This window comes from Amphiprion ocellaris, chromosome 6 (genome assembly GCF_022539595.1).
Source record: "Amphiprion ocellaris isolate individual 3 ecotype Okinawa chromosome 6, ASM2253959v1, whole genome shotgun sequence".
NCBI classification, from domain to species: Eukaryota; Metazoa; Chordata; class Actinopteri; family Pomacentridae; genus Amphiprion; species Amphiprion ocellaris.
Window position 1 is genome coordinate 2,816,624 of NC_072771.1, and position 27,473 is coordinate 2,844,096.

The following is a 27,473-nucleotide window of genomic DNA, read 5'->3' on the forward strand; positions in this document are numbered from 1 at the left end:
CTCCTTTAAATAACCTTCAGGTTTGCTGCAGCCCAGCGGGAGGCTTGGAGGATCGCAGGTTTCCTTAATGATCATGTTAAATGAACATCTGAGGCGGTTCTACAGCAAGAAGGAGAGTTTTAGAATGCATCGATTCACCTCTAGGGAAGAAACTCTGCTGCTAAACAACACTGAGGACGATCATCTCTGGAATCAACAGCCTCTCTCTAAGTTTCTTTCACTGATTCCAGCTGCAGTTTGAGGTTTTTTCCAGCTCAGATTTGGTCAAATTTAAAGTGACGCTCCTCCACCTCTGGGACCAGTTAACCCAGTGAGCCTGAGGCGGCTTCCAGGGCGAATCCAGAACCTTCAGAAGGACCAGTCACACAGGATTTATCTGGTTTTCTATCAGAACATTCTCAGCTATCCACATATTCCATCATCTGATGTAGTAATGCTTCATATATTAGTATTTATATCAAGGATTAAACATGGAAATAGACACAGGGCTGCATATAGGTTGGAACTTTAATTAAATTTGATGTCAATTCTGAGAGATTATTTGATTTTGACAATATTTAGGCATATTTTGGTCATTTTAAACAAGACTATCATTTTACACAAACTTTAGGTCTTTTTGGACAAAGTTTGAGTCATTTTGGACAGTTTTGAAGTAATTTTGGAGGCATTTTTATCTTTATGAGCAACATCTGTGTCATTTTGGACAAATTTTAGTCGTTCTGGACAAACTTCAGTCATTTTGGACACTTAGTTTTGTTGGTTTTGTACATGTTTTGAGTTGTTTTGTACAAATTTTTGTTTTTGTCTGGAAATGTTTTTGGCCGTTTATGACAATTTTGATAATATTTAGACATGTTCTGGTCATTTGGGGCAGATTTTTACTTATTTTGGTCAGTTTGAGTAATTTAGAACATTTAAATTAGGGAACATTTTAGTAATTTTGGACAATTTTCTGTCATTGTGGACAAATTTGAACAAAGTTTTGTCATTTTAAACAACTTTTGAGTCATTTTGGACACATTTTTGTCTTTGTGCATTGAATTTGTGCCATTCAGGACTATTTTGTGAACAATTTTACATGTCTTTTGTGAATTAGACCAAAATTTTGCACATTTTTGAAACATTTTGTCCAATTTTTGCATTTTTAAGGCCACTGAGGTCAAGATTGTATTGAATATTCTACTTCCCGTTTTGAAGCGAAGGTGGAACAAAATAAGACATTAAAGACGTCTGGACTCTGAGACACATTTTTGGATTTTAAAAGCCACATATTAGTCGACATCTTTGAGACACAAGCTTGTAGTAAATTTTTAATATGGATATCTGGATGTCCATAACTGCGACTTCTCAGACTGCAGAACTTGATGCATTTCTTTTTGATTTTGAAGTGAAAATGAAACTAAATTAGACATCATAGACATCTTTTTGGACTCTAGGATGTTGTGTTTGAACTTTTTTGGCAGTTTTAAAGCAAAAATTGCCGAATATGCGACAAATTTTCATCAACTTTTAGCCTTTCTAAGGCCATACAAGTCTTTGTGATGCCAGATCGTACTGAATATTAAAAGACTTGGATCGGATCAAGGGCAACAAAACTTCATCGGAGCTCCATAATTGCAGCTTCTCAGGCTGCAGAACTTTCTTTTTTAGGGGGGTCTTTTGGGTTTTGAAGTGAAAGTGAAACAAAATGAGACTTTAAAGACGTCTAGACTCATGGGTGTTGTCTTCAGATTTTTTGTCAGTTTCAAAGTCCAAATTGACGAAAATGTGACCAATTTTAGTCACATTTTTGGATTTTTAAGGCCACACATTGATTGACATCTTTGAGACACAAGATTGTACTGAACATTTAATGAGTTGGGATACCTGGATATCCCTAATCGAAGCATCTCAGACTGCAGAACTTTCTTTCTTTTGGGTCTTTTGGGTTTTGGAGCGAATGTGAAACAAAATTAGACTTTAAAGATGCCTGTTTGGACTTTAGGATGTTGTGTTTGGACTTTTTTGGCAGCTTTAAAGACAAAATTGACGACGTTTTGGGATTTGGAAGGCCCATATAGGCACATATCGGTTGACGTCTTTATGATGCAAGATTGTACTGAATATTTAATGAGTCGGGATACCTGGATATCTATAATTGCAGCTTCTTAGACTGCAGAACTTTTGAGAACTAAATGAGACCTTAAAGACGTCTGTTTGGACTCTAGCATGTTGTGTTTGGACTTTTTTGGCAGCTTTAAAGCCTGAATGAAGGACCGGACATGGACCAGTTCTTTGGGTTTTCCTGTAAACCTGACTGACCTGTGCGCTATGTGTGATGGCGTCAGCCTGCTGGGCGTTCAGGTCGCTCAGGACGTCCGTTGGTTCCCTCTCACAGGGGTCATGAACTCCTGGACCTCCTGAGAAGAAAAACCACGTCAGAGTTTCGGCGACCATCGAAGCGTCTTTACAGAGAAAACAAACCAAAATAATCCGCCGCCTCCTGCCGTCTGCAGGCCTTTCATGTCTTATGTAAAAGCTGGTTTTCTGAAAGGTGCAACACAAACAAGCTTCCCCCTCTCGCTGTGTTCGCTCATCAATGATTCAGAGCGTCAGGAAGCAGCCTGCCTTCAGCGCTCGGCTTTAAACAATCCAATCACATCATCGTCTACAGCACCGAACAAACCGGGAGCTGAAGGTTTACCAGAAAATACAAGAGTTACAGGTGGAAAAGTACATCTGACGACAAGTTTCTGATTATTACAGCGACGACTGATCAGTAGAACATCATAATATGTGCTTCATCCCCAGAAAAACAAAAAGCTGCTCTGTCTGCAGCATTTAATCTAGAGCCAAAAACAGTAAAATAACTCAGTCTTTTCCATCGACCAGCAGGTAAGCAGGTGAATGATATTTTACAACTCATTTAGGCACAAATATGAATCAACAAAACCAACACGTACATGCAGGAAATGACTTTAACTTAATGCAGCGACACAATATTCTGACAAAGAAACAAAAAGACAGTGATCTCTGTGTGCTACACCTAAAGTGTGTTGTTATAACAGGATATATTTTTGTGTTATAACAATAAAGAATATTTTATTTTTCATCTGAAACATGTCCAAAATTGAAATGTATCTTAAATGGCAAAAACACATATTTAAAATGACCAAAACTTGTCAAAAATAACTCGAAAAAAGCCTCCAAACTCCAAAAAAATAGCCACATTAATGACAAATACTGCAGATTTTTCCTGTAGTTTGTTAGCCATCTTAGCTTAGCACGTTAGCATGCTATCCGTTGCTAAACAGCCTTAAACAGGTGCAACTGGAGAAGGTGCTTTTGTGGAACTGAATTTAATGGAAATCCTTCAGACAGCCATTAAAAACCTGATTTCCATTAAAGGATTTTGTTAAATATCGTGTTGAATTCCAGTCTGACTTCACTCTCATCCAGTCTTTATTCCTTCAAGTGTCCTCTTCTGTGTTTTTAATGTCGCTGTCAAACTGTCGTTTCTTTTCTCTGCAGAGACTCTGATTCCTGGATTCCTTCACTCTGCTCTGACAGCTCACGTTTTAATTTAAACCAGAATGGATTTCATCGTATACGAGATTAAAACAGTTTCAAGTCGAACACTAGAAGCTTGTTTGAATTTCAACGCAGGAACTTTCCTGGGATTAGAGACTGAATCATCTCTTTCTGAAGCTCCTGAGCCCTCGTTAAGGAGGATCCATCATGTCCAACGGCAGCTAGATGCTCCCATATTAACATTTATGATTCCTCCTGTGCTTTCACATTCTCTCCATGAAGGAGTCCAGTCAAGCTGCCTTAAATTTCCCAAAAATTTCACCAAAATGACATCTAAAATGACTCAGAAAATGTCTAAATTGTCAAAAACTTGTTAAAATGACCAAAACATGGTTCAAATTTCTGTAAATTGTTGGAAATGGTCCAAAATGTGTCTAGAAAGACAAAAGATGACTCACAAACTGGCTTAAACTACTCCGAATTTGTCCAAAATGTCAAAAAATCGTCCAATTTGACAAAAATTTGTCTAGAATGACTCATAATTATCCCGACTGGCTCAAATTCATCCATACAGACAAAGTTGTTGCTACAAAGTTATCCAAAATTAGAAAAACTTATACACAAGAGTCAACATCTGTCAAATGACAAAAGCATGTCCTAGAATGACTCCACTGTTGCTCAAAATTACAGAAACCTGATTAAAAAAAATTACCAAAACATGTCCAAAATCTCTGAAAAATTGTCCTAAATGACCAAAGAGTGTCCAGAAATAATTCAAATGTTCCCAAAATGACTTCAAAACTGTTCAAAATAACTAAATCTGGTTTAAAGGGAACAAAACTTGACCAAATCTGGTCAAGTTGCCCCAAATTTCCCAAAAATGTGTCAAAAAATGACTCAGAAAATATTAAAAATCTGTTAAAATGACCAATACATGGTTCAAATTTCTGTAAATTGTTGGAAATGGTCCAAAATGTGACAGAAATACTGACTTAAACTACTTAGACTTTGTTCAAAATTACAAAAAAATTGTCTACATTTACCCTCTAATACCACATTTACCCTCTAATAGTACATTTACCCTCTAATACTACATTTACCCTCTAATGCTACATTTACCCTCTAACACTACATTTACCCTTTAATACTAAATTTACCCTCTAATAGTACATTTACCCTCTAACATTACATTTACCCTCTAATAGTACATTTATCCTCTAATAGTACATTTACCCTCTAATACTACATTTATCCTCTAATAGTACATTTACCCTCTAATACTACATTTACCCTCCGTGTTGTTAATTTACTACTGCTTGGTCTTCTTCAAAGTGATCAGACTAGGAAAATTTTGGGCAATTTGTTGTCATTTTGGACAAAATTTTAGTAATTTTTGACGTGTTTTTGGTCTTTTTGGAAAAATTTGGGACGAGTTCTGAGTCATTCTGGACACATTTTTGCCTTTTTTGATAGATTTTGCTTAATTCAGGACAAACCTGTAGACACACGGATTAAAGTATCTCTGGATGATCAGCTGCCTTGTATAGTTTAGTCAGGAGATTAAAAATGCAAAGTGCGAATCCAAACAACAAAACAGCAGCAGCAGTCTGACCTGGTAGGAGGATCCCGGAGGCGATGCACTCCATGACTCGGCGCAGAGCCTCACCTGGACCCAGCGGCCGGTTACAGGTGGCGATGGCCTTTTCACAGATCAGCTCCAGAGGCTGCAGACGAACCAAACCAAAGACCATCATGATTCAAGGGGAAATAAAAAAAAAACAAGCTGCTGCTCACATTGTGATTCTACCCATTCACCTACCCATCCTTTGAGCGGCTGCCACACAGGAAGTCGGTTGCACATGTCTCTGAGAATCCGCAGGACGACGACGCAGGACTTGAGGTCGGTGACTCTGGCCTGAAGGGACAGACGGACACGACTCAGCATCTCAACGAAGCAGCGGCACCAAATCCTAACCCTAAAACCTCAATATGCTGCTAATTCCTTCATCTTTGCAGACAGTTTAGGCACATTGTTGTCAGTCGGGACAGATTTTGGGCAATGTAGGACGTCATTAAGCGGCACAAAAGTCTTTGTCATGGTGCCCCTTTATTAGCTAAACCCTTACAAAGGTAATTTTAAACATTTTTCCGATCATTGTGGACACATTGTTGTCATTCGGGACAGATTTTGGGCAACGTAGGACGTCATTAACTATTAAGCGGCACAGAAGTCTGTCATGGTGCCCCTTTACCAACTAAACCCCCATAAAGGTAATTATAAACATTTTTACGATCATTGTGGACACATTGTTGTCATTCAAGACAGATTTTGGGCTATGTAGGACATCATTAACCTCAACATAAGTCTTTGTCATGGTGACCCTTTACTAGCTAAACCCCTACAAGGGTAATATTAAACATTTTTATGATCATTTTTGGACATGTCATTTGGGACAGATTTTGGGCGATGTAGGAGGTCATTAAGCGGCACATAAGTCTTTATCATGGTGCCCCTTTGCTAGCTAAATCCCTCCAAAGGTAATTTTAAACATTTTTACAATCATTGTGGACACATTGTTGTCATTCTGGGCAGATCACATTTTGGGTCATGTAGGACTATTTCTAAGAAAAACTGGGCATATTTCGGTCATTTTGTACAAAACATTGTCATTTCATACAAACTTTGAGTCATTTCCAGCAATTTCCTGTCAGTTTAGACACATTTTGTGTAACTCTGGATAGCTAAGGAATTATTTTGAACAATTTTTGCAGACAATTTGGACACTTCTTGTCTTCCGGGACAGATATTGGGCTATGTAGGACGATTTCTAAGAAAGTTTAGACATGTTTTGGACATTTTGAAAAATATTTTCTCATTTCATACAACTTTTGAGTCATTCTGGACAGATTTTAAGTCTCTTTGGACACACCTTGACTAATTTTGGACAGTTTTAGAGTCATTTTGAACATTTTTGCAGTCATTTTGGACACTTTTGTGCCTTTCTGCACAGAATTTGGACCATGTAGGACTATTTTTAAGGATATTTAGACATGTTCTGGTCATTTTGTCCAAGACTATGTCATTTCATACAAATTTTGAGTCAATTCTGAGCATATTTTAAGTCTTTTTGGGCATATATTATTATTATATTAGGCAATGTTGACTTATTTTGGACATTATTAGTTATTTTGAACATATTTTGGGCCATGTAGGACTACTTTTAAAAATATTTACACACATTTGGGTCAAGATTTTATCACTTCATACAACTTTTGATTCATTTGGGGCGATTAGTTTTCCATTTAGACAAATTTTGAATAATTTTGGACGGCTTGGGTGACAGTTTGGATGCATTTTTGTCTTTTTTTGACAGATGTTTGGTCGTTAGGACATGTTGGAGTCAAATTTTTGTCATTTTAAGGAGGTTTTTGTGCGTTTTGACACATTCTGAGGGAATTTTCAGTCACTTTGAACAATTTTATACACTTTTTGGACACTTTTGTGGCTTTCTGCACAGAAAAAGCTGAGATCTTATGTGATGTTTCACCAAACTGTGGTGGACTAAACCTTCAAAATGTCAATTCAGTAGTTAAAAAGTACTATTTGGGTGTAATATACTTTTAAAACCGAGGTGCAATGATGATCATGTTATTGAAATAGACAAGTCTTCTAGAAATGTGGTCCTAAATCTACAGCCCCCTATATTGAATTCACATAATATTGCTGGCGGAGGTCATTAAGCGGCACATAAGTCTTTGTCATAGTGTCTGTTGCTAGCTAAACCCCCACAATGCTCTCTGTTTACCAAAATGAAGTAGTCGAAGTAACACCTTGACTGATCTGTACAGTATTAAGCAGTAATACCTGGCTGTTCCACCTGGTGGAACAGCCAGGTATTACAGCTAATCTACAATACTTTATACTCAATAACCGATATATTAAACAGACTCCAGAATGTTCATGAAGTATTAGGAACAGAGCAGCAGAAGATGTTTTAAAACAGATAGAAGAGAAAAATAAGTGTAAGTTATAGAAATGCTGTCCTAAATCTGCTGCGTTTAGTGAATGCACAATAAACTATTATCAAGGTTCTGGCAAAGTTAAGAGAAAGCGCTTGAAGACAATAAGGAGGAGAGATGTCGGATGAGGAGGTTGTTCCATCTGGATGTTAATATAAAATAAATGATGCCGGGGATTAGTTTAATTTGCACACGATGGCTGTTCATAGAAATAAAGAGGGTCATTTTACTGAGACGTGGTGGATGAGGCAGACGTCATTAACTGTATCTACAGTTGTTAAGCATCGGCGGCTGTTTTTTACCGTCTGAATATCATCTCACTCTGCTTCACCTTCAGGCCTCCAGGCAGCCCTTCACTCTGATGCTACCTGGCATTTAGCTCTCCTTCCCCGAGGGGAGCTGATCGCTGCTTCACCTGACCTTGACTCTGCCTCCGAGTTCAGACAGGATGGCAGCTCATCTGAAATCCGATTTGGTGAAGAACCTCTTCACGACCCCGAATCCAGTGGAGCTACATCCATCCCTTCAGACTGCACTGAAAAATATGCTGCTGCTTCATCCCTAATAATTCATGATCCTTCTGAAAACCTTCATATTCCACTCTCACTCCTATGTTGGACTCATTAGTTTAAGTTTATATCAAAATGCACAGCAAGTTTTAATTGAACTTCCAGAAAATCAACACAAGAAATTGCAAAAGTTCAATCCACGACTGTTATATCTCAGTCTAACAGAACACAAAAATCACAGCTCAGTACATTTTTAGAACAGCGAAAACATGAAGTACATAAGACTAACTTCTTCTAAGATAGTAAATACTCCCAAAACTGGCTGCAATGTACTAATAAAAAAGCATAATTTACAAAAATAGATCTAAGTAAGTATTGGATATTGGGTATAAAGTATTGTAGTTTAGATGTAGTACCTGGTTGTTCCACCAGGTGGAGTCTCTTACTGTTTAATACTGTAGAAACCAGATGAGGCGTCTCTCAGACTACAGGCTGTTGGCAAGCAGAGAGCATTGTGGGGGTTTAGCTAGTAAAGGGGCACCATGACAAGACTTCTGTGACACTTAATGACGTCCAACCAGCAATATTGTGACTTACATTAGACTTCTTGTGCATTTTATATTGTTCTTATTATTTATTTTTACTTACTGCATATTTTTGCTTATTTATCTGTATTTATGGTGGTTTTAACTGTATTTTTTTTTTTGCTGACACCCAATTTTCCCCTCAGGATTAATAAAGTACAGGGGGTCCTCAACATATGTAGGAGTTCCATTCCTATGGTGTGACGGAAGTCGATTTTTGTCGCAAGTCGGAACTCCAGCGAAAATGTAAACAAAGCTGTTACGTGCATCATGATATTGATCAGTTCACTGTTTCGCCCTGTTCTGAGCATTTTATTTTATCTAATTTCATTTCCATGGAGACGGCTTTCCTTTTCTTCGAAGCACTGCCATCAGAAGAGTCTGATTTAAGCTTGGGAACCATAATGAAAGACAAAAGTTAGTGAATGTAACACAATCCAAGGTGGCGTACAACCGGAGAATGGAAACAAAGCCGTCTAATAGTGCCGCATGACGACGTATTCGTCTGCTCATCAACTAGTTCCACGTAACCAGTTCCGACGTAACAATGAAACGTCGTAGGTCGAGAACGACATAAACTGAGGATCCCCTGTATTCCTATTCTATTCTTAAACAGGACACATAAATAAAAAATATCACTTTTTTTTGCATTTGTCTTTAAAAAGTCTGTCAATACTGCTGCAACAGTTTTAGCTAGCAACGGGCACCATGACAAAGACTTCTGTGACCCTTAATGACTTCCTACCAGCAATATTATGTGTCTGTGATAGAGGGGGCTTCAGATTTAGGACGTGCATTGGTCATTTTGTATTAATGTGTTCAAAGATGGAACTTTTCATGTTTTTTCTTCATATCTATTACATATTTCGACTCACCAATTATCAGAGATTATTTGATCTACTATTCTGAATCAATGACACGATGACAGTAAAACTTTCAGGCTTTTATCTTCCTCAAATTTCAGTGCGAGAAAAAATATTTACATATATCTCAAAAATGATTTGATATATGAACCTTACATTTCACAGAAATCAGTTTTAATATCCACAGTTTATGATTAAAAAGTTTCTATCAGATCAGGGATAGTTGGACAGAAGGCCCCTGAGGATCTGAAATTAAATAATCCACAGATAAAACAGACTCTGGGTGATGTAAAGTTTCCTTCAGAATCTAATTGCTGCCACACATTAAAGCAAATTAATGTCATTTTAACAGATGGGGTTGAACATTAAAGTCGAGACTCGCTGCCAGAACGTAAACACACCTGGATTGGTTCTGTCAGCAGCTAGCTGTGCTCACCTGGAACCATAACTGCTTGGACAGAAAGTCATTTTTATTGGAGTATTAAAACTTTGAATCCACATCTTGTTCATTAGAAAGCAGTATTTTGAGTGGAACAAACCTTAAAAACTATAAATACTTGGACAGAAACTATTATTTTGAGTTGAATAATTATTTATTACTATAAGCAGCTGAACAGAAAAGAGTATATTGGTTAGATTACACATTTAAACCCAAAGCTTTTTGTTTGAAAATATTATTTTAGTGGGGAAAAAACTAAAACTATGACATAGTTGGACATAAAATAGTATTTTAGGTGGATTAAAATTTATTTGTTAGAAAGTAAAGCTTAAATAGACTACACCATTTAAACTTTGAACAATTGGATGGAAAGTAGTATTTTGGGTGGAATAAACCTTAAAAATTACAAAAAACTACAAATACTTGGACACAAAGTAGTATTTTGAGTGGAATAAACTTTAAAAAATATAAATACTTGAACAGCAAGTAGTATTTTGGGTTTGATATACTTTAAAAACCAAAATCCTTGGATGCAAAATGGATTCTAGTTGGAATAAATTGGAATACACTTTGACTACTTGGACAGAAAATAGTATTTGGGGTAGAATAAACCCTACAACTATAAATACTTGGACAGAAAGCAACATTTAGGTTGGAATAAACCTTAAAAACTATAAATATTGGGACAGAAAGTAGTGTTTTAGGTAGAACAAACCTTAAAAACTTTAGTATTTTGAGTGAAATAAGCCTTTATTACTAGCAGTTGGACATAACTTGGTATTTTGGATGGAACAGAACTTCAAATCCATAAGTTGTTTGTTAGAAAGTAAAGTTTGGATCCACTAAATCATTTATACTTTGAATACCTAGACAGAAAGTAGTATTTTGCATAGAAAATAACCTTAAAATCTCTAAATACTTGGAAAGAAAGTAGTATTTTAAGTGAAAGAATCTTTATTATTATAAGCAGCTGGACAGAAAAGGGTATTTTGGGTAGAATACACATTTAAACCCAAAACGTTTAGCTAGAAACACTATTTTAGTGTGGAAAAAAAACTAAAACTACGACATATTTCGATGTAAAATAGTATTTTGGGTGGATTAAGCCTTTGAATCCATAACTTGTTTGTTAGATGGTAAAATTTGTATACACTAACCCTTTTAAACTTTGAACATCTAGACAGAAAGTAGCATTTTGGTGGAATAATCTTAAAAAACTATAAATACTTGGACAGAAAGTTGTATTTAGGTGGAATAAACCTTAGAAACTATAAATACTTGACAGAAAGTCGTATTTAGGTGGAATAAACCTTAGAAACTATAAATACGTGGACAGAAAGCAGTATTTAGGTGGAATAAACCTTAAAAACCATAAATACTTGGACAGAAAGTAGTACTCGGGGGGAATAAACATTGAAAACTATAAATACTAGGACAAAGTAGTATTTTGGGTTTAGAATACTTTAAAAAAACCAATATCCTTTGATGCAAAATGGATTCTAGTTGGAATAAACTGGAATAAACTTTGACTACTTGGACAGAAGGTAGCATTTTGGGTGGAATAAACTTTAAAAACTGCAAATATTTGGACAGAAAGTAGTATTTAGGTTGGAATAAAGTTTAAAAATTATAAATACTTGGACAGAATTTTATTTTGAGTTTAATATACTTTAAAACCAATGTCCTTGGTGCAAAATGGATTCTAGTTGGAATAAATTGGAATACACTTTGACTACTTGGACAGAAAGTAGTACTTGTGGTAGAATAAACCTTAAAAACCATAAGCAGTTTAACAGAAACTTGTGTTTTAAGTGACTTAAACCACTGAACCCACACATAAATTGATATTTCGGGTGGAATAAAACTTTAAATGCACAACTTTTTTGTTGGATAGTACTATTTAGTAGTACTATTTAGTACTGTTTAGTAGTACCCGGCCAGCTGTGCTCACCTGGAACCATTTGGCGTGTCGAAGAGAAGCCAGCGCCGCCAGGCACCGCTGCCGGTCCAGGACGTCCTCGTCTTCGTCCTCGTCCTCCTCCCGCCGCCGCCGCTTGTCGCCGCCGTCCCGGTCGCCTTCCTCTGATTGGACGAGACGGGACAGACTGAGCGTGACCTTGCTGGCCTCCCACCGTCCCACACAGACACACAGGCAGCAGACAGCTAGTTGTTAGCAAACCCACTGATCTGACCCAGTGAGCTACGAACAGCAGGGGGAATTTGTAGAGATCATGAGATTTAGTTTTTGGTAGTTTTCTGGGAGAAGGATGGGGGGATTCTCATGCACAAGGCGGGATCGTTTCATGACATTGACAGGAGGAACCGGAGGAGACGTGAGAACATGCCGCCTGGCCGGAGTCTCACTCTAGATGCAGATCAGTGGCTGGAGGCGATGGAACGCCAGATTAGTGTTATCAGTTACGGCGCAGGACGAAAATGAGAGCATGGCGGCGACTCAGGACCAGGAGCCAGATTGGAGATCCAGATCACATTTTGGAACAAGGGTTCACTGGGCGGAGCCGTAACATCTCCACTTGGAGGAGGTGTTTTTCTGAGGCGCCATGCTGGTATTTTCACTCTTGCGGGGTCGGTCAGATGTTTATGTTTGGAAACAGTCTGTCCACACCAGGTTCCTGTGGGGAGCTTCCTGCCATGACCGAGGCCGAGCCATGGGAGAAGACAGCAGAAGAAGAGCGACAGCGGACGACAACATAAACATCTGAGAGTGAGAACGCCACCCTGGAAAGAAAGTGAAGGCTGTCGGTTCTCGGGAGCAGCTAAGGGTTTGTCCACGGTGGGACGGTCAAGCAGACGAACAAGAAAGGAAGACAGACTGCAGACCACAAAGCACAGCGAGGCTCACGGGTTCATCAGAGGAAATATAACATCTGAGACCTGAAATGAGTGGAGAGGAAGCAGCTTGTTCAGGACCACAGCTGTAGGAGCCTCAATATGTTTAGTTTAGTCAAAAGGGGATCTAACTTTTCCAACCAACAAACACTGGCAAAATAAATAAAAAAATAAGAATAACCTGCGCCAAAAGAAGTAGTCTCTGGCCCAATAGACCTTTAAACTCATAACTACTTCATTAGAAGTACTGTTATGGCTGGGTAAAACGTTAAAACCATACATGTGAGTGAACAGAATACAGTATTTAGGCTGGAATAAAGCTTAAATCTCTACCTTTTTGTTACAAAGTGTTATCTGGGTGAAACAAACCTTTAATACTATAAGTAGTAGAACAGAAAGTAGGATTTTGGATGGAATAAACCTTAAAAACTATAACTACTTGGACAGAAATTAGTGTTTTTGTTGGAATAAACCTTAAAAACTATAAATACTTGGACAGGAAGTAGAGTTTTGAGTGGAGTGAACAATTAAACCTACAACTTGTTCATTAGAAAGTAGTAATTTAGTTGAAAAAACCCTTAAAAATGATAAATACTTGGACAGAAAGTAGTATTTTGGGTGGAATAAAGCTTAAATCTACCTTTTTTTGTTACAAAGTGCTGTCTGGGTGAAACAAACCTTTAATACTTTAAGTAGTAGAACAGACAGTAGGATTGTAGGTGGATTTTACCTTTAAAATTACAAGTACTTGAACAGAAATTGGTGTCTACAATAAAAGTTTTTAAAATTTACATAGTGCTTTAGAAAGCACCACTTAGGTCAAATAAACTATTGAAACTATACTTAAAGTACTTAAGCAGGAAGTAATGTATTTGTGTAAAAACAATCCCTTAAACCTTCAAGTACTTGTACAAAATTTGATATTTTGGGTGGAACAAACCTTTTAATGCATAAATACTTGGACATAAAGTAGTATTCTGGATGAAATAAACCATTCAAAAAACACTGTGTTTGTTAGAAACTACTATTTGGGTGGACTAAAGTGTTAAAACTACGAGTAGTTTTACAGAAAGCAGTTGGACATAAATTGGTATTGTGGGTGGAATAAAACCTTAAATTAACAACTTTTTTGTTAGACAGTACTATTTAGGTGGAATGAACCTACCTACTACTAAAGCACTTGGACAGAAAGGCATATTTTGGGTGGAATGAACCATTAAACAGATAAAGTGTTCATTACAAAGTTCTATTTCAGTGGAATTTTCCTTCATAACTATAAGTACTTGCAAAGAAAATAGGTTTTTGTGTGCAATAAATCCTTTTAGCTATAAATACTTGGACATAAAGTAGTATTTCGGTAGAAAAAATCCTTAAAATTCTATGTAGTTGAACAGAAAATACTGTTTGATTAGAAAAAAAACATTTAAAAATAAAAAATAAAGGAACAAAATAATATTTTGGATGGAATAATACTTTGAATTCACGACTTGTTCATGAGATAGTTCTATTTTAGTTGAAAAAAGCTTAAAAACTACGAGTACTTGGATATAAAATGGTATTTTGGTTGGAATAAGTTGTTTATTAGAAACTATTATTTGGGTGGACTAAACATTTAAACCCATTGCGTTTTCATGAGGAATAAACCTTAAAAACCTTAAATACTTTGACAGGAAGTAGTATTTTGGGTGGAGAGAACCATTAAACCTATAACTTCTTCATTAGAAAGTAGTATTTTGGGCTTAATATACTTTAAAAACCAAAGTCCTTGGACGCAAAATGGATTTCAGTTGGACTAAACTGGAATAAACTTTGACTACTTGGACAGAAAGTAGTATTTTGGGTGGAATAAACCTTAAAAACTATACAAACTTGGACAGAAAGTAGTAATTTGAATGGAATAAACCTTAAAAACTATACAAACTTGGACAGAAAGTAGCAATTTGAATGGAATAATCCTTAAAAAGTAAAAATACTTGGACATAAAGTAGTATTTTTAGTGGAACAAACTTTCCCATGATTGCATGAACAAAGCTCCCAGTTCTCCAGTTGTGGTCCTGAATCTGCTGCAGACTGAATATTTTTCTATATTTTGGGTCTTTATCAGACGGGAATCATTCGTTTATGGTTCAAAGATCTTCCAATGAGCAGCAGAGATCAAATCAGGGAGATTTTTCTGCAGAGCTCCGGTTCATTCAGACGAACCGTCGGCCTCAATCTGAAATATTTATTTATTTATTTATTTATTTGTTTGTTCGCTTGATGCAGTTTGTGAGCTGAGGGTCGCTGTGTGGTTTGGCAGTCTGTCGCCGTGGAGACCAAAGTGAAGCTGAACAGGATGAAGGAGGTGGAAGACAAACGAAGGAGCTGATGAGAGTCGCTGCTCCTCCACAGACAGGACTGAGGACCACCATGGTCGGCCCCCGGGGCTGCTGGGTAATATTCTTTAATACTCTTTAATACTCTTTGGTTTATTTGGAGGGTTCAGGAACAAATCAGAGACTCTAGAAGACTTTTTCTTTGTGCTAACAAGGATCTTTAACTTTTATGCACCCATGATATAAAAACAATCAAACTACGGAATCCCAAGTGTGCCAAAAAATATAATCAATTATTGCATTCTTTTAAAATTCAACAAAAAAGGTAAACATTATGAAAACAAGTTTAAAAGTTTATTAAAACTTAACATAAAAACAAAAAAACCTATAAACATTAAACTGCATTCTGAATGTTGAATTAGTTTCATTATTTAAAGGAAATTATTATTTTATTTATTATTATTGTTTTATAATATGTTGACCCTTTTTTTCAAATTCGCAGTTAATTGTTTATTTAATAAATGTCAATAAAAAGTGAAAAATCACTCTAAAATTGATTAAATCCAAAAGTAAAAACAGACTATTAATATCATTAAAAGCAGCATTCTGAATTCTGAATTAATTATTTAAAGGAAATTATTATGTTTTCAAAATAAGGTTTATTGTCATTGTTGGATAATCTGTTGATTCATTTATTAAAACCCTCAAAAAATTGTTTTGAATTAGTTTAATTATTAAAAGAAGTTTTTAGTTTTTTTTTTTATAAAATAAAGTTTATCGTCATTGTTGGCTAATTTGTTGATTATATATTTTTTTAAAATCTCCGTTAACTGTGTCAAAAAACTGTGAAAAATCACCCTAAAATGCAATAAATCTTAAAGTAAAAGCAGATTATTAATATTTGTAAAAGCAGAATTTTAAATTCTAAAAGGAATTTTTATTTCTTTTTAAATAAAGTTTATTGTCGTTGTCAGCTAATCTGCTAATTATTTTTCAAAATCCTTTTTCCTGACATTAGTTTAAATTAAATTGATGAATTGAAAGCAATGAAAGCAAAAACAGATATCATAAAATCTGTAAAGTAAAAGACTGTTGACTTTAAATGCCATTTCTCTCATTAAAAATGAAAACACAATTAATTAAAAGCAGCATTCAATTATTTTGACTTATATAATTATATTTCAAAATTGAAAACAATTATTGTCATTGGCTAATCTCTTGATTTAAATTTTTTTTATCTATTTAGTTTATAAATGTAAGAAAATGGCAAAAAATATCCCTCAAATGGAATTGAACCGATATAAAATTGAAGATTATTTGATTTGAGAAGCTCAGGTGAACATTTCCGATGATGATTAATAAATGGAGATCCGTTTTCTGTTGCTTAATTAATCAATTAAAGAGTTAATTGTCTCAGCAGCTGAGCATCACATAAAGGCTCTGCAGAGCTGAATTATAGCTTCTATCCTTCATACTGGTCTTCTCCATTTATACATTTAAATTACTGACTTTTCCGACAATTAACTTTGAAATTAGGGTTAAAAAAATTGACTTTTTGCTCCACGTCTCATGATTAATTTGTCTCGTGGTTTGACATTTATTCTAAACGTTCTGATTAGGTTTCGTTTAAAGATAATTCTCCATCATTTAAACTCATGAACACGGAGCGCCGCCTACAAATTGAATTAGATCCGACTGACAGCAGCAGCTGATTGAGCAGCTGGTCGCTCGTTTAGCACTCTGTTGTTCTGGTGGCACACTCAACACTCCATAACAGAGGTTAGATTTTTGCAGCATTTTTTTGTGTAAAAGCAGGATTTGTGTGTTGGTTATGTGGACTTCCTGGTTTCCCAGAGGCAGGCCATGAAGGAACCGTCAGTCCTGGGTCAGGACCACAGACAGATCAGGACAACCCCCCGATAAAGTCTCCTCGACATCATCAGCTTAGGGGGAATTTCAATTAGTGACCAGGACATCAGATTAATTCAATTAACAACATCTTTCCAGCATGAAATTATGGGATGTCATTTTGAGCCAATAAGAAATTGATCAGCAGAGAGAGTTACAGCAAAAAAATAACTAAAAGAAAATAAGGATCTGGGCTGCTGGGTAATGTAGTCGATTTGGTTGAAGACATGGACCAGAATTTCATGGCGACCCAGAGAGAAGTCCAGTCAACAGAGGGGGAGAGGGGTGGGGGAGATAGGAGGGGAGGTAGAGGAGCATGTCTGAGGCAGAGGGTGAGTGGGTTGGTTGGGTTTGGTTGTTGGGGAAGCCCCTTGTACCCGGGGGGTCTCCTGCTGCCGGGTGGGGGGGGACGCCTCGTCAGCCGCGGAGGAGTTTCAATCCAGACAGCGAGCCGACCTGCGGAGCTACGGCAACAAAACCAACAGTCAGTGAGCAGAGGCCAGCGACAGGAGGTACAAACAGTAGGGGAACCAGTTAGACCAGTTTTAGCTACCAGTGGGCACCATGACAAAGACTTGTGTGGTGCTTAATGACCTCCAGACAAAGCTCATGGTTTAAGACAAGCCTGGATCCACTAGGTCAGAGTTCTTATGTGTAAATTTGCGACCAAATCAGGTTTTTGTTGACAAAAATAGCAAGCTACAGCAACACAAAACAGCAGTTGGAACCAGTTAGACAAATTCTAGCTACCAGTGGGCACCATGACAGAGACTTTTGTGGTGCTTAATGACCTCTGGACACATCTAACAATCCTAAACTGGTTCACTGAAGAGCCCTCATGAGGTAGCCTGGACAGGGCTGGGTTTCAGTAGCAGTAACAACATCTATCAACTTTTAGCTAGCAAAGGGCACCACAACAAAGATGTTTGTGGTGCTTAATGACCTCTGGCAAGAGTTAGTGTATTTAAACCAACTTGGACTGATTAGGACATAGCTTTCATGTGTAACTTTGTATTTATTGACAAAATTAGCAAGCTACGGCAACACAAAACAGCAGGGGGAACAAGAAAGACTAGTTTTAGCTACCAATGGGCACCACATGACAGAGACTTCTGTGGTGCTTTATGACCTCCAGATAGAGCTCATGTGTTTTAAGAAAAGCCGGAATCAACTAGAAGAGAGTTCTTATGAGTAACTTTGCGGCCAAATCTTGTATTTGTTGACTGAAATAGCAAGTTACTATAACAAAGACACATCTGGATACATTCAACATCCCTGCACTGGTTCACTAAAGAGCCATCATGAAGCACCATGGATTGGACTGGGTTTCAGTAACAGTAATAGCATCGATCAGCTTTTAACTTTTAGCTTGGAAAGGGCACCATGACAGAGTTTTTTGTGATACTTAATGTCCTCTGGGCAAAGCTCTAGTAATTAAGACAAGCCGGGATCAACTAGGACAGAGTTCTTATGTGTAACTTTGCGGCCAATTCATTTATTTGTGGACTAAAATAGCAAGCTATGTCAACAAAACCAGCAGTCAATGAGCGGAGGCCAGCGACAAGAGGTATAAACAGCAGGGGGAACCAGTTAGACCAGTTTTAGCTACCAATGGGCACCATGACAAAGACTTTTGTCATGCTTAATGACCTCGGGACAGAGCTTGTGTGCTAAAAACAAGCCAGGATCCACTAGAACAGATTTCTTATGTGTAAATTTGCTGCCAAATTATCTGTTTGTTGACTGAAATAGCACCATCACAAAGACTTCTGTGATACTTAATCACCTCTGGACACATTCTACATCCCTGAACTGGTTCACTGAAGAGCCCTCATGAGGCAACATTGACAGGGTTGGGTTTCAATAGCAGAAATTATCAGCTTTTAAGTTTTAGCTAGCAATGGGCACCATGACAAAGACTTGTGTGGTGCTTAATGACCTCTGGACAGATAGCGAGCTACGTTAACAAAACCAACAGTGAGTGAGCAGAGGCCAGCAACAGGAGCTACAAAAAGCAGGGGGAACCAGCTTGACCAGTTTTAGCTACCAATGGGCACCACGACAAAGACTTTTGCGGTGTTTAATGACCTCCAGACTGCACTTGTGTGTTTAAAACAAACCGGGATCAACTAAGACAGAGTTCTTATGTGTAACTTTGTGGCCAAATCATGCATTTTTTTGACTGAAACAGAATTTGTGCTAACAATTAGTCAATTATTGACTGTTAACATTGATGATTAAGAAAAAAATATTAGAAATTTGCATCCCTAGCATTCTGCTACAATATGACAGCAGACGTAGACAAAGGATTGAACTTCAGCTTGTGTCGGAACCGATAAATGAAAATTTGCTTTGATCGGCCCTGATTGGACCAGGATGTCCTTACTTATCACATTTAGTTCACAAACAAGGAAAAAAAACACCTCATTAATGGTAAGGTTGTTTTGCTACATTTAGAGTACTCCAAGCAATGATTTCGCCTTTTGTGGTACTTATCTGTTTTGTGATCAATATTTAATAAAAAAAAGAAAAAAATACAGCTGAATGTATACAATTGTTTGGGCAAATGGCATATTTTGTTGATATTTCAGGTGATGGTTAATTTAATGTTCCACTGAGCTGCACAAAGATCTGAAGTCTGCAAAGCAACGTCTGGATTATGGCGACTCGATTCATGATGATCAAGACAAATACCATCACAGTTTACAGGGGAGTTTCTGGACACTAAAAGTAGCATTGGACACTTGATGCTGGTCCTCTAATACCTTGAAAGTTTCTTGAAGACAGTTTTAGTTCAAACATCGGATGGACAGTAGTGGCGTGAAAAACACTCCTACAACCTTGCAAACACTTCCTTCCTGGCTGCACCTGATTGGACGAACACTTCCATTCGAGGGTTTTCTGCTCCAGAATTTCAAACTGGACCAAATTTGTTTGGAAACTTCCTCTTAATATCCAACAATAGTTGCCCAAAATGTGTTTCTGAAAACATCTGAGGTGATAAACGGCTTCATTTTAGACCAATAACAGTTAACTTTAACATTTTTAAAGAGTTTAAGTCGTGGAAATTTGTCATATTTATTGAACTTAAAAGACTTTGTAGGGCAAGATTGTTATCATAAACACTATCAAGAATAACAAATCTGACAGCTTTTCCCTTTCGTTGGACAATATACACGTGTAAATTTAACTCTGTAATCAGCTTCCATACTAAGAGATAAGAAATGCTGAGTCCACCTTTCCAAAGACAAAAAGCCCTCTAGCAAACACCAAAACCTTTCTTCATGACCTTTTTGCTCAGAACCTCATGCAACCTTTACACAAACACACTGAGCTAATTGAAATTAACCCTGCCAACACAAAACAGAGATGCATGAGCATAAAGCAAACACAATAGATAAATATAAATAATATAAATGATAACCTGCAAGCTCATGATTCAGGTGGTTTTCACGTTTCCGGGAGCTCTTAACTTGCATGAAGCAGCCCAGACCTCAAATTTATGCAACACACCAACAACACCTTGCCTCTTAAAATGCAACGCAGCGCTACACAAAATGCACTGCTTGGCTGTTTAAACAGACGTTAATTGTGAGGCGTAGCAATGTTGGATCCTGTGAACATGAATCATATCACTCCAACAGTGCTCACAGAAAAGCCTGGACTTCAAACTAGGTGTTTCAGGGAGATATAACGGTCTTTGGCATCGACTTTGTAAGTTTGCAGACCGTTTACATGAACAAAAAAGCAGCTACACAACACACTGAAGGAAAGGAGGAGCCATAAAAGCAGAATATGCGCTCTTTAAGCTATGAAGCAAGATCAATTTTAGACTTTACATTTAGAATATAATTATAATAAACAGTAGCAGTAATAACATCTGTCAGCTTTTAACTTTTAGCTAGCAACAGGTACCATGACAAAGACTTCTGTGGTGCCTAAAGACCTCCAGACAGAGTTTATGTGTTTAAAACAAGCCGGGACTAACTAGGACAGAGCTCTTATTATAATAGAACAATATTATTTATATTGACAACAATAATCAATAGCAGTAATAGCATCTGTCAACCTTTAGCTAGCAACAGGCACCATGACAAAAACTTAAGTGGTGCTTAATGACCTCCAGATGGAGTTCATGTGTATAACACATACCGAGACCAACTAGAACAGAGTTCTTGTTATAATATAATAATCTTATTAATGATAATCCATATCAGTAATAGCATCTATGTTATGATTCCGCTCCTACTCCTGTTCCTTCTCCCTCTTTCTCCCTCTTTCTTTCTTCCTCCTTGATTTTCTGCATCTATTTTGACCTGTCCCTTTGGCTCCCTCTGTCTGTCATCTCTTTCCCTCTTGTCTCTCTCGTCCCTGTCTCTTGCTTCACCTGATTACTACACCTGACTCACATTGCAGTAATCAGCTCACCTGCCCACAATATCTCCTGTTCACTATTTAAACCCTGCTCATTCATTCACTCCCTGCCGGATCATCGACCCACATACCCTCAAAGACTCACATCTTGTCACGGACTCAAGACATTCTGTTGGATTTGCTTTTGGACTCCGTTTTCCCCCCTCCTGGATTTTCTCACGCATGGACTCAGTTTTCCTACCGGTTTCTCGTCAGCTCAGCTTCAGTCTCTAGCCAGTTGTTCCTTCCTCTTCCCCATTTGCCCCTGGATTACCTCAGCCTGTTTTCCCCGCTGTATTCAGTTCCCCCATCTAGTGAGTACTCCTCCTTAATTTAGTTTTGTAAATTCAGTTTAGTTTTGGTTGACTTCCATTTTGGTATTCATCGTGTTTATTGTCGAGCTTTGAGTTGTTTGGTTTAATTCTGTTCTCTCAGTTCAGTTCTCCATTTACGTATTGGTTTAGTTTTTTTGATTAAATAAATCTATAGCCTTCATTCAGCTGTCTGTCAGTTTCTGTGAGTCTGCGCTTGGGTTCCCTTGCTAACCGCGTAACAATCTATCAGCTTTTAGCTAGCAACAGGCACCATGACAAAGACTTCTGTGGTGCTTAATGACCTCCAGACAGAGTTAATGTTTTAAAAAAACTGGGATCAACTAGGACAGAGTTCTTATAATATAATAATATCATGCATAACAAAATAGTAATCAGTAGCAGTAATAGTACTGATCAGCTTTTAGCTAGCAACAGGCACCATGACAAAGACTTCTGTGGTGCTTAATGACCTCCAGACAGAGTTCATGTGTTTAAAACAAGCCAGGATTACCTAGGAGAGAGTTGGGGAAAGAAACTTTCAGCTAAAGGTGGTGGTTCACCTGCTACCTGAGTGTGTTTTGTAAATTGCTAATGAAAAGATTCAGTCAGAGATTCATTATCAGTGTAGTAAACCGCTACAGAAACCCAGCCCAGCAAAACAGAGCCGCTGTAAATGAGGTGTTTCTTCAAGGAACTCCCCTGTCGTTGTCTATTTAGATCATTTTATTTTAATTAAAAGCGTATGAAACCCCACCAGGACGGTCTCTTCTGCTCTGCTAAGTGAGACTTAGAGGGACAATCTCGTTTATGGGATTTCTCAGCGTATAACGAGGCCAAGAAAGACAAAAGAACAAAGAAAAAGAAAATAAAACAGTGTCCTTGTTTGTGCTGACAGGATGTTGAACCTGAAGGAAAAATGACTCCCTTTGTTGTGACTCTGCTCTCAACAGCTGTGCTTCAGAGCAGCTTCTCTCCCGCTTGGCAGAATCCATTTTTCTACCTTTTGTGAAGGCTCGACTCAATCTTTCCCAGTGGGAGCAGGAACCACAATGGGACTCGCTGCTCTATAATGGCAGCTCTTCAGTCCCTGACTCGACTGTTATTCATTTTTAATTTGCAGGGGGGAAAACAAACAAAGCGAAACCACCGACGGCAAACGGAGGCTCTTGACTTACAATACAGACACCTGACGGGAGGTAAAGTTAACTGAGCTGATGCTTTTTATTTTTGCTCTCAAAAAAAACATACCTATTTTCCTGGAAATTAATTTCAAAGATTCAATATCTCCAGAAAAATCTCCAGATCCAAGTGATCAAATGGCTACTGCAGAGTATAATTTTTAAAATTAGTGGCACTTAGAAATGAAAAAAGTGCACATTATTTAAATGAGAGTGGTATTCAGAGACCCAGAACTCAGTTCTGTAAAAATATAAATTTTTGCAGTTTTCCAACTTGGCATTTTTTCTATTTTCTCCCTAAAAATAACATCTTACTTTGGAATCCATTTATTGACAGCCAATTATTGGCTCTTGAAAATGGGGAAAAAAATGCAAAACTTTCAACAAGTGGGGGTATTGTGTCTCCAGAAATGAATGGATCTGTATTTCCTACTTTCAAAAGTGAACTGAGTTGTTTTACTTCACTGAAACGTCTGTTTTTAATGCCAAAGAAAAACAACTGAATCTTTTCTTCTCAGAGCTGCAGGACGATACGAGCTGACACCTGAGACAGGCATCTCCTTTTCCGTCAATCCCAACTGCTATTTCCACCAAACTTGACCCAGATCCATATCGTCCCATCTCCTTTTTCCCCTGTTCCCCTCTCAGCTTTCAGCACTCTTCACATACACCAATCAGGCATAACACTATGACCACCTGCCTAATGTTGTGTTGGTCCGCCTGATATCGTCAAAAATGCCCTGAAACATTGGGTCTATACCAGAGGACCTCTCAGAGTGTCCTATGGGGTCTGGAAACAAGACGTTGGCATATAGATAGGTAGGTCGGTAAGTAGGTGAGTAGGTAGGTAGGGCAAGTATGTAGGTAGGTAGGTATTATGGTAGAGGGGTTTGAAGAAAGTAGCTAACTAGGTAGGTAGGTATGTAGGTAGGTGACTAGGTAGGTAGGTAAGTAGGTATTAAGGTAGATGGGTTTGACGGAAGTAGGCTACTAGGTAGGTAGGTAGGTAGGTAGATGGGTTTGACAAAAGTATATTACCAGGTAGGTAGGTGAGTAGGTAGGTAGGTAGGTAGGTAGGTAGACACTTAGGTAGGCATTAAAGTAGATGGGTTTGACGAAAGTAGGCTACCAGGTAGGTAGGTAGGTAGGTAGGTAAGCAGATAGGTAGGTAGGTCAAACATCAACAAGACCTGTTGATGCTTGAAGGGAGTCTTGGACATTTGGAAGTCAAATCAACATCTTGGGTGAGTGTCATGTTCCAAGATATTCCTGACTGATGTTTTTGCAACGTGGTGGGGTGCATTTTCCTACGGGGGTCGGCCAGTGACATTTCGGATTGTTATTTGCATGAGGAAGTGTGCGTTGTGGGAAAATGTTTATCTGGGTGTCTAAGTCTCATCAACACTGATGCCAAAAATCCAAGTTTTCCCAGCAGAACACCACCTAGTACCAACATGATCAGTGTTGCTCACTTCACCTGTCACTGGTCTTAATGTTGTGGCTGATCGGTGTATCATCCTGTCCAGTTTTCTCCCACTTTTGGCTCAGATTTCACAGCACTTTTAAACCTCTATGTTCCCTTTTTCAAGCCTTCTGTTGTCACAAAGGTCAAATAAAAACAGAGGTTAGGAAGCAGAGGAGGAGTTGGTACCTTCTTCTTCTGTGGTGCTGGGATCATCCCTCATGGTTAAGGAGGACAAGGTGATCTTCAGGGTGAGTTGGGGGTCTTTGGTGCTGCAGACCTGGATGGCCGCCTCGGGAACGCTCGACCGCACCTCGTATTTGTCGTCCGTCATTGTCTGCAAGACAGGGCTGCACGATTAATTAAAAACATCATAGCAGCAACTCCGATTCCTGCTCTTTGTGAAGAGTAAGGCACAGCTACTTTCACAGCCCTACTGAGCAAATAATATAAAATATATGCACATAAATACAGTTCATTAAGCTGCACGGAGACTTTCTCTGAAAAGGGAATCATTTTCCAGTTCATCATATTGTAATACGTTTTCTGATCTTGATTTAATTTGTTATGAATGCAACCACCCCTAAATTAATTCCACCAGCACAATAATGAAGTCTTGTTAGATTTTAATGCTTTTGCTTTGAGCGAGTTTACAAGGTCGCACACTTTGCATATTTTCTAGTCCCCGTTTAAGATACGACATTTCACTTAATGAAATGTGTTTATAAGCTAAGTAGGTAGGTAGGTAGGTAGGTAGGTAGGTAGGCAAGCCAACAGCACTGAGCAGTTAAATGGGTGGTCAGGTAGGTAGACAGAGGGGTTTGAAGGGAGGTAGGTAGGTCTCAAAGTAACAGTTTGTAACTAGGTAGGTAGGCAGGTTGGTGAATAGGTAGGGAGGTAGATTGGTAGGTTGGTAAGTAGGTAGGTAGGTAGATAAGTAACTAGGTAGGTAACTAGGAATATAGGTATTTAGGTAGGTAGGTAGGTCAGTGGGTAGGTGGATGGAAAGATTGGTAAGTGGTTACATAGGTAACTAGAAATATAGGTAGATAGGTGAGCAGACGAGAATATACATAGGTAGCTAACTAAGTAGATAGAAAGGCAGGCAGGTAGGTAGGTAGGTGGACCGGTAGGCATTAAGGTAGATGGGTTTGATATAAGTAGGTTACCAGGTATGTAGGCAAGAAGTTAGGTAGGGGATGGGCAGGCAGGACAACTGTGTGATGACTGAAATTTGGTTGATCGAGAGCAAATCAACCAACCAGTCAAGTAGTCCACCTGGAGATTACAGATCTACGTAGCACTGCCAGGTTCTTCTTAACTCCTAGCTAATCCAAAACATGCAAAGTGGTGGAGCACAAGAGGAGCTGAGGTACAGCGTAGACTGTCCTGTCCTTACAGCGTAGACTGTCCGTCCTTACAGGCTAGACTGTCCCGTCCTTACAGCATAGACTGTCCCGTCCTTGCAGGATAGACTGTCCCGTCCTTACAGGATAGACTGTGCGGTCCTTACAGCATAGACTGTCCTGTCCTTACAGCATAGACTGTCCTGTCCTTACAGGATAGACTGTCCTGTCCTTACAGGATAGACTGTCCTGTCCTTACTGTCCTTACAGCATAGACTATCCTGTCCTTACAGGATAGACTGTCCTGTCCTTACAGCATAGACTGTCCTGTCCTTACTGTCCTTACAGCATAGACTGTCCTGTCCTTACAGCATAGACTGTCCTGTCCTTACAGCATAGACTGTCCTGTCCTTACTGTCCTTACAGCATAGACTATCCTGTCCTTACAGGATGGACTGTCCTGTCCTTACAGCATAGACTGTCCTGTCCTTACTGTCCTTACAGCATAGACTATCCTGTCCTTACAGCATAGACTGTCCTGTCCTTACAGGATAGACTGTCCTGTCCTTACAGGATAGACTGTCCTGTCCTTACTGTCCTTACAGCATAGACTATCCTGTCCTTACAGGATAGACTGTCCTGTCCTTACAGCATAGACTGTCCTGTCCTTACTGTCCTTACAGCATAGACTGTCCTGTCCTTACAGCATAGACTGTCCTGTCCTTACAGCATAGACTGTCCTGTCCTTACTGTCCTTACAGCATAGACTGTCCTGTCCTTACAGCATAGACTGTCCTGTCCTTACTGTCCTTACAGCATAGACTGTCCTGTCCTTACAGCATAGACTGTCCTGTCCTTACAGGATAGACTGTCCTGTCCTTACAGCATAGACTGTCCTGTCCTTACTGTCCTTACAGCATAGACTGTCCTGTCCTTACAGCATAGACTGTCCTGTCCTTACAGCATAGACTGTCCTGTCCTTACTGTCCTTACAGCATAGACTGTCCGGTCCTTACAGCATAGACTTTCCTGTCCTTACAGCATAGACTGTCCTGTCCTTACAGCATAGACTGTCCTGTCCTTACTGTCCTTACAGCATAGACTGTCCTGTCCTTACTGTCCTTACAGCATAGACTGTCCGGTCCTTACAGCATAGACTTTCCTGTCCTTACAGGATAGACTGTCCTGTCCTTACAGCATAGACTGTCCTGTCCTTACTGTCCTTACAGCATAGACTGTCCGGTCCTTACAGCATAGACTTTCCTGTCCTTACAGCATAGACTGTCCGGTCCTTACAGCATAGACTTTCCTGTCCTTACAGGATAGACTGTCCTGTCCTTACAGCATAGACTGTCCTGTCCTTACTGTCCTTACAGCATAGACTGTCCGGTCCTTACAGCATAGACTTTCCTGTCCTTACAGCATAGACTGTCCGGTCCTTACAGCATAGACTTTCCTGTCCTTACAGGATAGACTGTCCGGTCCTTACAGCGGCCACTCCCTTAATTATGCAGAGCTTGAAGCCTTAACACAATTAAAACATGTTTGTTATGCAAAGACTTACAGTTAGGATGGTTGTCGTGAACAGGAAAATTAACTATAGAGACCATAATCATAATTTTTGTTTATTTCTACTGTAAAGTTGGACATTTTTAACATGGGGGTCGATGGGGATTGACTCGCTTTTGGAGGCTAGTGGACATTTGAGGAACTGCAATTTTTGGTATTTCACTTTTGGCTTCAATTTTCAGCCCTGGAGTTT

General features: G+C 38.6%; 1 protein-coding gene across 3 annotated transcripts in view; it reads right to left on the minus strand.

Annotated features, from left to right (window-relative positions):
* LOC111582069 (spermatid perinuclear RNA-binding protein-like) overlaps positions 1 to 27,473 on the minus strand; it is a 120,405-nt gene that overhangs the window by 33,913 nt on the left and 59,019 nt on the right. For all 3 annotated transcript variants that reach the window (XM_055011360.1, XM_055011361.1, XM_055011362.1), the window contains exons 5-9: positions 24,555 to 24,702; positions 11,877 to 12,007; positions 5,330 to 5,425; positions 5,123 to 5,234; positions 2,302 to 2,399 (exon numbers count right to left, since the gene is read on the minus strand). In XM_055011360.1, coding sequence (XP_054867335.1) covers positions 2,302 to 2,399; positions 5,123 to 5,234; positions 5,330 to 5,425; positions 11,877 to 12,007; positions 24,555 to 24,702 — 585 coding nt within the window. The remainder of the gene's footprint in view (positions 1 to 2,301; positions 2,400 to 5,122; positions 5,235 to 5,329; positions 5,426 to 11,876; positions 12,008 to 24,554; positions 24,703 to 27,473) is intronic.